Consider the following 13,140-nt stretch of genomic DNA (forward strand, 5'->3'; position numbering starts at 1 on the left):
AGAGTTAGTTAGCTAAATGTAATAATAAAAAAAGTCTCCCTGGGACTCTGAATGAAAGAAATCCTGAAAGATGTACTCCAGCAAAGTTCAATAAATCTAAGTGGTGCCGATGGAGTGTGCACAAAACAAAGTAAACTTGACATACCCACACTAAAGTCCTGCTCTGCTCCAGAAGCCTACCCTCCCAGACTTCACACTCTAACTTGACATACCCACACTAAAGCCCTGCTCTGCTCCAGGGTCTACCCTCCCAGACTCCACACTCTAATAAAGGAGTAACAAAGAGCTCTTCTCAAGTCAGAAGTCATCCTTCCTAGAAAAGTCACATCTGAGCTGTGAAAACCATGCCACCTCTGTCTGAATTCAAGTCCTACTGTGACTTCCCAAATGGTGTCCACTTTTACTGTCATCCTTTATTCTTAACACAGCATTCAGCATCATCCTTTCAAAGGCCAGATCAAACCAGGTGTAATATAATCCTAGCACTTGAGAGGCAGAAGGATCCTGAGTTTGAGGCTACCTTGGGCTAGGTAGTAAGACCCAACTTCAAAAAAACAACCCACAAGGCCAGATCAGTTCTCAGTCATGTCTTGAATCTCTTTACAAACCCCCACTGTGCATCCCTGGTTCCCCACAAGGAACCCCCACCCCCGCCTCCCACCTCCACTGATCTCACCGGCTTGTTTATGGTGCAGTAGTTATACATGGTTTACTCACATTCCCTAGTTTAAATTAGCCAACTGCTATCTCTCAGACTTTTGCACTTTTTGTAAATTGGGTAAAAAAATAAAAATAAAACACCAAAACTTCAGCTTAATAAAAAAGCATCATTTCAGGCCGGGCGGCGGTGGCGCACACCTTTAATCCCAGTACTTGGGAGGCAGAACCAGGTGGATCTCTGCTGAGTTCAAGGTCAGCCTGGGCTACAGAGTGAGTTCCAGGACAGGCACCAAAACTACACAGAGAAACCCTGTCTCTAAATCCAAAACAACAACAACCAAACAGAAAAAAAAGAAAAAAGAAAAAAGAAAAAAAGAAAGCATTACTTCAAGGGAGCTAACCTTATGCTCCATTACATTTTTGGCTTGATTTGGCTGGTAATAAAGATACCACCAGCTTCTATTATTTGTTTCAGTGGATTTCACTCCCAAACAAACCAACACAACCCATCAAGGAGAAGTAGCTAGTATGTACTGTGCTGGACCCTGGAACTGACTTCCAAAAGGTGTTCATTCACAAAGCACTTTGGGGTACACTTTTTTAAGTAAAGTGTCTTCCTAAATGTAAAGAAACAGAAATCATCTTCCTGCTCATGTTTCATTCAGGTTATTTTCAGACTGATTTCTGTCACTGAACATTTGTCATCAGAATTAAAATGTTAAAGTAGTGCTAAACAGACTGGAAGCATCCTGGCAATCAGAATATCCTACAGAAAACTCAACTGATGAGAACCCACTGGGCCTGGCATGCAGAGAACTGTGTCTCATCCACTCTGGAGGTACTCCAACTCCCCAGGGGAACTGGGAGAACTCAGTCTTGTTACTACACCACTTTCTTATATTAACTCAATCATTCACAATGGCCTAAAGAAACTTTCACCTGCAAACATAAAGCAACCACTTTCACATTGGAAAGTGAAATACATGAAAGCTAAAGTATGAAGCAAATTCCCAGAAATGCACCAAGACACAACCGCTAAGAAATCAATCATGTACAACCTCCCCAGCACAAGGCCAAGGCTTGTTCCTATACCTTTGTTTACCAAATGATTCACCCACCAGGCTACTATCTTTAAGGGCTTTTAGTACAAAAAAGAAGTCCTTCCCCTTGCTCATCAAAACAGGCAAAAGTGAAAACTGCCAGGTTTAAAAACAGCTCTAGCCGGGCGGTGGTGGCGCACGCCTTTAATCCCAGCACTCGGGAGGCAGAGCCAGGCGGATCTCTGTGAGTTCGAGGCCAGCCTGGGCTACCAAGTGAGTTCCAGGAGAGGCGCAAAGCTACACAGAGAAACCCTGTCTCGAAAAACCAAAAAAAAAAAAAAAAAAAAAAAAAAAAAACAGCTCTAAATAACATTTGTTCAGTTAAGTTATGGTGTTGAGAAAAATCAGTATCAATAAAAATAAAGCTATATATACAGTCTGACTGCTGACCAATTTTCACATTGCCACACCCCTTTACTTCTCTGTCCTTCATTTTCATTTGACAATCATTTAGATAATTTTATATAATGCCAACAGAAACTTCGAGAACAAGCTGGAATTTGATATAAAATACGTGGTATGTGTTGAGTTTCAGCTCAGCAGAACCAGCCACTCAAGCTAGCTATTCAGAGTACCAAGCCTTTAGATCTCTAAAACACTGCGGACAGACACAAGAGTTGCAGTCATGTTTTAGGCCAGTACCAGGTACTCTCTTCTGGTTGCCTGTACACCGAATTTACTCTGAATGTGTTTCACAGGAAACTAAAAACCATGCATCTCCACACATATTTAATCCATTATCTGGGCTTACAAAGCCTTACATATTTGGACAATCTCATTAAATTTCACTTTATCCCATCTTGCTCTCGGATACCCAATGACTTACATATTAGCTCTTCCACACAACTCTGCTGCTTCAAGTCACTCAGGTCCTTTCAAATACTACTTGAGTCTAAGAGGAAAAGGGGGGCTTTCTCTACCACCAAACTATCACACCAAACTGCACATGGCTAAGTGGGACTTGAAGGTGCACATCTGTAATCCCAGTACTTGGAAAGTCGGTGATAGAAGATCCCAAGTTTAAGGTTATCCTCAACTAACCAGTGAGCTCAAGCCTGGCACCTGCTGGCCATCAGCATAACCTACCTGGTGAGTTCTAAGTCAAACTTATTCTCAGAGAACAAGGTGGATGGTTCTTGAGGAATTACATCCTGTAGCCTCTACACGAACCTGTTACAGGCGGACCCACATGAACACATAAACACACTCAAATAAAGCTCCCTAGAGCAAAGCCCCCATTTCCCCAGTCTTTGTATCCTTACTAGTGCCTCCCGTCACAATTCCCTTCATACAGTAAGTGATCAACAAACGCCTCCTGAACTGCCAGTCTCTAAGAAATACTCCCCCACCCCGATTTGGATTTTAGTGCCAGTTCTCTCAACTAGTTGTACGGCTGTGAACATAGTGTTTAAAAAGAAAACTGTTGCAGAGATGCTTTGAAAAGTCAAGACGGGTGTGTTGGCAAAAACCTTTAATCTCAGCACTCAGGAGGCAGAGGCATGAGGATCTCTGCTCTCTGCAAGTTCAAAGCCAAGCCTGGCCTACATAGCTTCAGGACAGTCAGGGCTACAAAGAGTGACGGTATCAAAGAGATACTCTTTCACTCCTTTAGTGACTGTTACAAATAGAGATGGTATCACCCTAAATATATGAAGTATCTAAAGCCCCTGATGAGAACGGCCCTCACCACAACCTCACATAAGCCTGGATTAGGCCCTACCAAATGTTCTCTAGGTTCCCAGTAACTCTAGCCTAGAACATCGTATTTTCAGTGGTCCAAAGAGCTTGTCCTGTACAGCATCTGGCACACAAAACATGTTCTAGAAACTTTCTGTTGAATGATTGAATACAAGCAAACCAACCTGGGGTTGAGCTGCTACACACTGGCTACGTCTTCTGGTGGGCCCCAAACTGAAAAGGAGGTGTAGGAAAGAGAGGCTGTAACCTTAAGATTTCTCAACTCAAGATCACAGTAGCTATAAAATGAAACACCCTCAAGCTTTGGTTCTTCACTGAACCTTCTGTCCATTCCCCAGCAAGGAGAGACTGCTTTATAAGGGAGTGATAGTGATTCCAAAACACCAGAGCTACTGGTGTTTGCCATAAGGAAGGAACTGCCAGGTAGAAATGAAGCCCGGGAAGACTCCAAAGAACAATGCAGAAATTCTAGTTGTTTGTTTTGGTTCCTCATCACACAATCCAGGGGTCAGGAAGGAAAATATCCCGAATGAAGAACTGGTTCTTGCCAACACTATGCAGTCACCAACCACAGACTAGGGGAATTCCAATATCCTGCTCTGTGAGTAAACGCTTCCCAAATAAAGAGGAGACACCACCTTTGTCTGAAGACTCTTGCTTTGACTATCTTGTCAAACTAATACAAAACACACCATATGTCTGTCTTTAGTCTCAAGAATATCCTACAATTTTAAGTTCCTACGTTACTAAGGGTTCAAGTCTCATTAAAAAATAATTCCTTAATGCCACATATTATTAATCTATACCATATGCCTATGAAACCAGTTTGCCAGTTCTAACGGGAATTTTAAAAAAATGTATCCAGTAGCAGGGCTGTGGAGATGGCTAAGCAGGTAAAGGTACTTACCACATAAGAAACAAAGGAAGGAACTCTGTAACAGAAGAAGGCGTTAACCAGCTCCCCCAAGCTGCCCTCTGCTCCTCACATGCACACCATGGCATGTGCATACCCACACATACACATCACTCACAAAAAGGAAAGTCATTTTAAAATGTCTCCAATTTCCTATCATCTTTCATACCTAAGATCTCCACTTTCACAGAAATCAGACGGCAGCACTGTACAGAGTGAGTGAGAAGGCCTGAGCTGAGAGGAGCTGAAATCTTCCTTCCGTTACTGAAAAGGGACACAGCATCTCAGACAGGTGAGATGGTTACCGCTGTCAGCAGCTAGCAGTGGAACCCACTTCAATTTTATCTTATATGTTGTTGTCTGTACTTCAAACCACGGGGGCAAAAAAAAAAAAAAAAAAAAAAAAAAATCAAACTACTGTGATTTTTCTTCACAGGAAGATTTTCATTGTTGTTTTCCTCTTCCAGTGGTATTCCTGAGCCCATACTAAATGTAACAGGGAGCAGGGGCTACCCTTCAACGGAACACTACCTGCCTAGCATGCCCAAGGCTCTAGATTCAACGTAAAGCACTGAAAATAATAATAATAATAATAATTTTTAACATTTTAAAATGAGAAAAGCAGTAGAAATATACAAGGCAAGTTAGAGCTGATATTCAGGACTGTGTTGTCTTAAGCAGATCACTGAAGCAAATTACTATTTCACAGATTAGTCCAACTTCTATCCACAGTTATCTTACTCTTGGTGGAGAAGTACTTTAGATAGGCACCAAAAAAAAAAAAAGAGCCCCCAATACAAGCTCACATGCACCCCACTAATTGGTCATTAGACTATTTTGCACCAATACATCAGATTCCCTGAATACAAAGGAGCTTTCCAACTGCTTCTTCCATCCACCTATGTAGTACCCTGGCTATTTTCTTGTTGAGTTTGATTAGTTAGAGTACTTGTTAGTTGTTGTTAATTGAGATACTCATCTTCATTCTCCGGAACCCTTTTGGTATGGCATTATTCTTCATTTTGAAATTTTTCTCCTATCTCCAATTATTTTGTAAGTAAAACTCTCTATTCATTCTTTCTTCCGGAGTTATGATTATTATTTAAAGGTTCATGCCTTTTATCTTCAAGTCAACTACCCAGTGACAGATGTGTGCAAGAAGACTGTATGCACCATGGCTTTTGTCTTCAAGTCAACTACCCAGTGACAGATGTGTGCAAGAAGACTGTATGCACGGCAGCAAGTCTTTAAAGGGAACACAACTCTGAGGTATGGAGAAACTTTCAATCTGAAGAAGGATTTGCACAAATGTGAGCGTGGGAAAACGACATTATCAAGAGAAGCCCTCACCAACACCACAGACTGCACAGGTTCACAGTGGGTAAGGACGGCAGGAACCACTCTGAGCCTTAGCTCCAAGCACAGCCAACGACAAAGAGCAAATCAGTGAAGAGGAAGAACAGGAAATGCTACATACATCAAGTGGTAGGAGTCTACCAGGAACAGACTTAAAAACAAAAATTCAGGGGCTGGAGGGTTGGCTTGCGGTGGTTACGATCACCTGCTGCTCTTGCCGAGGGGGCAGTTTTGGTTCCTAGCACCCACAGGAGGCGCGCTAGCAGACCCGATGCCCTCTTCTGGCCTCGGCGGGAACTGCATGCACCAGGTGCACTTACATGCAAAACACTCATGTAAAATAGATAAGAAAAATAAAAATTCAAAGGTCACTAACAACTCGGTAACCACAATGACTCAGGAAATCAACATTAAGACGTTCTAGTTTTCACAAAATCCTTTTAATCTACTAGAGAAATGGAAAAAGGGAATCAGCAGGGTGGTACAGGCCTACAGCCCAGCACAAGACCTGGGCCAGCATGGTCTGCACTGCAAGTTTTATGGCTGCCAGAGCTATGTAGTGATGCCTATTCCTATGGCTCAGACTCTCCTAATTTGTACGGCCCCATGGAGTTTATAACTCCTCAGAATAAGCTTATAACTTTTTTTATTGGGGGGGGGGGAGAAAGGGTTCCTTTGTGTAGCCCTAGCAGTCCTGGAACTCGCTCTGTAGACCAGGCTGGCCTCGAACTCAGATCCACCTGCCTCTTCCTCTTGAGTGCTGGGATTAAATGCCTGCATCACCACCACCCAGCTATAACTTATTCTTAATTTAATTATTCACATTTCAAATAAAATTCATAGGACATTCAGTGAGTAATAAATATCTTGTTCAGGAATATTTGTCAAATGAAACATGAATACAAGTTTAGACAATATAATGTTAATCAGAGTATGGACCTCTCCCCCCCCAATATATTATACTTAACATATTTTTTATACAATTGCATAAAGATATGTTCTTTTGTTCTCCAGAAAAGGAGTATTTAGTTTTTACTATTATATTCCAATTTGCTCAAAAAGGTTTTCACTTGGATTTGCATCATAGGAACTATAAATAATTGATAAAAGATTGACTATCTAAATTACTCCTGCCATAATTATAGACATCAGGAGTCCTCACTAGTGTTTTCTAACTAAAACTGCTAGCTGTCAGTAGTTCATTGGGGGATCAATAATGTGAATATGGTTCTAATTACAACAGATATTTGTAGGATGCCCACCTTTCAGCAGACAGAGCGATTCTCATACAAAGAGTAAGATACCACGAAGTATGCACAAAAGCACCTTCTACACGTACAATTCTGCTCAACAATTTCCCCCCATACAGTTAAGCTTTCAATGTGGATAAATTAAAGTCCCCAACTTCACATTCTAGTTTAGGAATCTTTAAATTAGAACTAACAACTTCAAATATAAACGTCATGGAGAGTTCCATTTATGAATTTCACCATAAATTTGAATTTATTCATAATTTAAAAGTACTTAAGCACTCCAATTAAATGTTTAGGTAGCTAACTATGCATAAGAAGACCATCATAGCTTCAGCTTATTTTGTTGTTTTGGTTTGATAGAGGGTCTTGCTATGTAAATCCTCCTGCCTCAGCCTCCAGAATACCGAAATTACAGTATTCAAGTACACAATCATACTTGGCAGTAATGGTGTTTTTAAAAAAAGTCTGAATAGTTCAGCAAATCCCAAATAGAAATCACTACATGAGAAAATCAGATTACAGAAAATTAACTCCACATTTGTTTGTGTTATACATATAAATATTATTTTCAAAGAATTCCCCAGAAAAAGGGACTAGTATCTCCCCCATTCTTGTTTATCCTCAGATAATTGTTTAATAGTGAAGTCAGTTTATACTTGGAGACATTTTAAATAATCCTATTAAAAACCAACTTAAAGCATGTAGCTCATGTTTAACTCTTCAGTTCTTTGTCCATTAATCATGTTAAGTGCCTTCTTCCTTGACACAGCTGTAGGCCGAGGTAGACAGCAGCTGGCCTTGACTTCTATGGGTCTTCGTGATGCCCAGATTTCTTTCTTGCAAACTTCTTAAATGCTATATGCCTAAACAAGTTTTTCATCACTTAAGTCCTTACTAACCCTTCCCCCTAAAAAAGGCCAAAGGAAACAGATTTTCTTTTAAAAATAAAAAGCAACCTAACTAACAGAAGCGACACACATGACAGAGATATTCTGGGCAAACAGTCAGGTTTGAAATGTCCCCAAGGGGATGGAAAACCACTGCGCTCAGAGGTACCAGATGAGAACACCTAACATGGGTGTGAGCCAACAGTAACAGCCGTGAGGGGATCTTTAAAACTGATTAGGAGTGGCTGGACCCCAGGTACTGTGCCTTCCCTCATCTCCCATTCCACCTCTTGGGAATGGCTTCTACTGCACTATTACACAGCGGTTCTGAAATTCACACGAAGATGTGGCACTTCATTTCATGCTCGGCCTCACACAAAGCCTCTGTTCGTGCTTCTCTGTTCTGTCCATCCCTGCTCTTCCCTGAAGATTTCAATCCTATCAGCAGTAATGATTAGGAAAACAATTCCCAGATCTATGTCTGTTTCAGCTACCTTACCTTACCTTCACCATTCCTCTATTCCAACCGATAAACTGAGGATAACTAACTACCAGGATAGTCCATCATTTTCTCACACTCAATACAGGCAAACTAAACTACTCTTCTTTATCAAACAAACAAAAGTTCCTCTGGCTTTGATAACATCAATCCCATTTTTCCGGTTACTAGGACCGAAAACCAGAGGAGCCATCACAGATTCCCTGGTAACCTCTATCACTTGCATTCAACTGCCACGGTGCCACCACAAAGTAGACTACATCTAGTCTGTCCTAAAGACTCTTTATAACCAGAAGAATGTGCCTGAATCAACACTATGACGCTTGCCAGGCTACTGGGCCAGAAAAATCGTATAGCTTCTGCCTGGAGCTTGCTGCTACATAAGAAGTTCAGCTACCTCAAAACTGCCATGCTTAGTAAGAGGCCATTTGTGGTCCCAACTGTCAGGTCCAAAGTAAACTCCAATTCCCCAAACTCCAAAGGGGAATACATTGCTGGCTGGTTAGAGGTCGCAGTCTGCCATAGCCTGGCAGCTTTCTCTAAGCTTGACAATATGGAAACCCCCTTCCTCCCCAGCAAGCCTTCCTGTTCTCTACCTGTCCTTATCTGGAGAATGTCCCTAGGCCTGTAGGCCTGATCTTACCTAAAAGCTGTCTCTAAACCAGATGACCGATTCATCTTTAGCTTGACCCTTGGCACAGATCCCTGCTAAGTAGACTTGTGCTAGGGGCTCTGCTTTAGGAACCCACTGCCACATCCTAAGCCTTGTGATAGCAGCCTGCCGCTTAATGCAAATTAGGGTCTGTCTCCAGGCTCCCTAATCCTATACGTTCCTTATACTCTGGAATAAAGTTGAACTGATTCACCGAAATTTGTCTCCCAGAGGGCTGTCTCCGTTCATCCTCAGGAGCTGCCTACAAAGCTTTCTGTCGCCCTTTCTACCTCTTTCTCCTCTCAAATTGATGGCTGACAGGCTGAGAGGCAAAGTAGACTCCCATAAAAAGGCAGTCCAAACATTCAGAAATGAGCTCAACCTGGACTGTATTCTGGCTATTAGATAAAAACCAGAATTCCTCAGGAACTTACGAAACTGGCTCTTACCTGCCAAAAGGAGTCATTTCCCTTACCCCTGGCAAAAGGGACATATGACTCTCCAATTAACATACACCTGTGGTGCCCATCAGTATATCAAGTCCATGCTAGCCTCTAGGTTCACCCAGTCTCTACTCACAAGTTACACAAGTTGTTATACATTTCAAAGTCCATGCGAGCATCCTGGACCTTCTCACCCGTCTTGGACCCTGAACTCTCTCCAGCTCACCAGCTCCTCTCACCACTCACAGCTCCCGCTCGTCTCACTATACTTTTTCTATTCTCTATACCCTGCTCTTCTCTCCTCTCTCACAGACAGCCCTGGCCTTGTCCAGTCTGCTGCCCATGATCAGTCTACTTTTTCTATTCTCTATACCCTGCTCTTCTCTCCTCTCTCACAGACAGCCCTGGCCTTGTCCAGTCTGCTGCCCATGATCAGTCTACGTTTTCTCTCTGTTCTAGACTCTACCAGATGCTTCTGGCTGTTCTCTCTCAGATCTACAATAAAGCCTTCCCATACCATAGAGCAGTCATGTCGTTAGTTTATATGCCAACTAGGTCCAGCCTTCTAGCTACCCTATCTCTGTCAATCTCAGGGCCATCATCCAGGAGGAAGCCCTCATCACCCCAGACTTAGACTGCCAAAACTGAATCTGGGTTCTTTCTAACAGTCACTAAAATCTATTGAGACAAATGTTTCCAGCCAGAGACCACTACACTGCACACTACCTCCAGACAAACATCACTCTCACAATATTTTACTTCTGTTGGAAACTACATATTGCAAAAGAACTTTCAAAAATAATGCATTTTCTCTATACAACAAAAGTCAGAGAGACCTGCCAGTAGAATAAACACTGTTCTTTAGAAACGAAGAGACCAGAGGCTAAGGAGGTTAACTTTAGTACAGTCTGTTCGTCAGTGGGACGGATGTGCACAGAACTAGGAGCTGGAATCACAGACTGCTGTTTTTGGATAAAAAGCCCACAGCGCCTCTCCCCTTCCTAGCACAGCCAATCTAGTTGCCTGGAACAGAACAATTTGATCTAACCCCTCTTGCTCAGCAACAGCACCACTAAGGAAGAGTCTGCCTAATGATTAGTCATCTGAACCTAAGCTCTGCATTTGCTCAACTTTCCTCCTTTATCCCCTATGCCCTTGAACCTCACTCATGCATGCTCACAAGTTCACTCCTCCACAAAGAGCTAACAACACTTCCTTGCTGCTTCTCTCTGGAGTCCCTGTAAGATTTATCAAGTTCATATAGTATTTGGCAGTCTGTCCTGTTTGCATACACAGATCTTCCTTTCTCAGCTGGTATTGGGCTAACACACGTCCACTGTGATGCCGAGTGCTTATAACCAGTGTAGAGATTATTAACATACTTCCTGTTAATAATCTAATTTTACCCTTGCTTATTTCCTAAACTAAACCAGCAGCTCTTGTCTGGAGGCTATTACAAAGGACACATATATCCTGTACTCTGAAAGAAAGAAGGTCATCCCTTGAAGTGAGGATGCAGCTTCAAGAAGGACATGATAGAACCATTAAGGAGGGCGTAGACACTGTCCAGTCAGACAGAATAGCTGAATCAGTCCTGTCCATCAACGGTGTGTGTGTGTGTGTGTGTGTGTGTGTGTGTGTGTGTGTGTGTGTGTGACGGACAATGCTGGAGCCAGACTGTCCTCACACCTCCCAAGCACTTTAGTAACAGAAATCATCGCATGGTGAAGTATTACATTCTCCAAGCCAAGCACAACGCAAAGTACACAGCAACATTAACTGATTTGAAGGAATGATATAGGTTGCACTATGAGGAAAGAATACTCATATCATGTCTACAATAGAAACAAAGAATTAAAAAGATAAAGTATTTTTTAGGATATATTTATGTATGTATATGAGTTCTATCTGCATGAATGCCAGCATGCCAGAAGAGAGCATCAGATTCCATTACAGATGGTTGTGAGACACCACACGGTTGCTGGGAATTGAACTCAGGGCCTCTGGAACAACAGCCAGTGCTCTTAACCACTGAGCCATCTCTCGGGCCCAGAAAAGATAAAAAATATTTTCAAGGTCAGCACTTTACAGATCTCAAAGATGGCTCAGCATCTAAGAGATCTTACTGTTCTTATAGGGGACCAGAATTTAGTTCCTAGAACCTGTATCAAGTGGGTCACAACCACCTGTCACTCCAGACTGAGGGAATTCAAAGTCCCTCTCTAGTCTCCAGAGGCACCTGCACTCCTGTCCACAGACTCACTCACAGACAGACAGACAGACACACACATACAATTAAAAATAAAATAAAATGTTTACAGATCATCAGTTTAACGCCAGGAACATTTTTAAAAGTATCACTTAAAGATACTCTGTGCAACCTATAACTAACAAGACACTTTAGAAATGTTTTTACCAGCAGTGGGAGGAAAAGTTTCACAAATAATCAAGATGTAGATCTTTCAGCAGCCCAAAATAAAATGTTTGCTGAAGCTACCAGACTGGCAGAATGCTTCACTTCAAAGTTTCCAGGCAATATAAATGTTTTCTTGGAAAATACTACCTTTTATTTAGAGAATGTTTGCCACAAACACTTAGTCATTAAGTAACTGAAGGTTTTCTTACAAGCTATTTAGAGGAAACCTATTTTATGAATGAATGAATGAAATTTCCAGCACCTATAAAGTTAAAAATACACATTTGCTTAAATACATGAGATCTATCTATGTATTTTTCCAGGTAAGATGAATTATGTCTATTTATTGTTATTATAAGATTTTTCTATAAAATAAAACTATAAAGAAAAAGACAAAATCCTTATGTTTATCCTTGAAACAAAGAAATCCAGGATTATTTGATTCCAAACGCCAAGTAATTTTCAAACAGACAAAACATTCACTCATCCATGAAAAGAAGCAGTAATCTCAGCCCAATTTCGGCCACTTCTTTGAGTTCACTTTGAATCAGCTTTTGGTGAGAAAGCAGTGTAAGGTGCACATCTCCCTCAGTCATCTACACACTGAACCTCGAAAGCCACCTCTGACGACCTCGGTAGCCAGCCAGGCTTCACTCTTTCCAACAGAAAAAAGACATACAACACCTACTCCATGCACATGGTCTAGAGTCTGCTCTTTAAAAAAAAAACCTATCCAAGGGCTGGAGAGATGGCTCAGCGGTTAAGAGCATTGACTGCTCTTCCAGAGGTCCTGAGTTCAATGCCCAGCAACCACATGGTGGCTCACAACCATCTACAATGAGATCTGGTGCCCTCTTCTGGCGTGCAGGGACACATGCAGGCGGAACACTGTGTATATAATAAATAAATAAATCTTTAAAAAAAACAACCTACACAAACTGCTATTTGTTTTACCTGTTTAATACATCAGTGAGTTTCACAAAACCAGTGTAAGCCAGCTCAAATGCTCCTCTGTGTCTGGACTGTAAAAGTTGCTGTTTAAAGTAATCTCCCATTTCTTTTACCTTTAAAAAAAAATGAAAAAATGTTCAGTTTATGCTTAACGTATAGATGCATTCATACATACCAGCAATATAATTCAGAACCTGTGCCTAGGTATCCATCCCACATTGACTTATGTGACAAATCATGTGTTAAGCACTTTTATTTTATTTTTTGAGACAGGGTCTCAGGTAGCTCAGGCTGGCCTTAAACTTGCTATGT

The 13,140-nt window shown here is 41.6% G+C and overlaps 1 protein-coding gene across 2 annotated transcripts in view; it reads right to left on the bottom strand.

The window, feature by feature from the left end:
• Positions 1-13,140, bottom strand: part of Thada (THADA armadillo repeat containing) — a 300,312-nt gene that overhangs the window by 232,124 nt on the left and 55,048 nt on the right. For both annotated transcript variants that reach the window (XM_052746438.1, XM_052746439.1), the window contains exon 22: positions 12,832-12,941. In XM_052746438.1, coding sequence (XP_052602398.1) covers positions 12,832-12,941 — 110 coding nt within the window. The remainder of the gene's footprint in view (positions 1-12,831; positions 12,942-13,140) is intronic.

The sequence above is a fragment of the Peromyscus californicus genome, unplaced genomic scaffold, assembly GCF_007827085.1.
Source record: "Peromyscus californicus insignis strain IS unplaced genomic scaffold, ASM782708v3 Scaffold_1__1_contigs__length_55948999, whole genome shotgun sequence".
Taxonomy (NCBI): domain Eukaryota; kingdom Metazoa; phylum Chordata; class Mammalia; order Rodentia; family Cricetidae; genus Peromyscus; species Peromyscus californicus.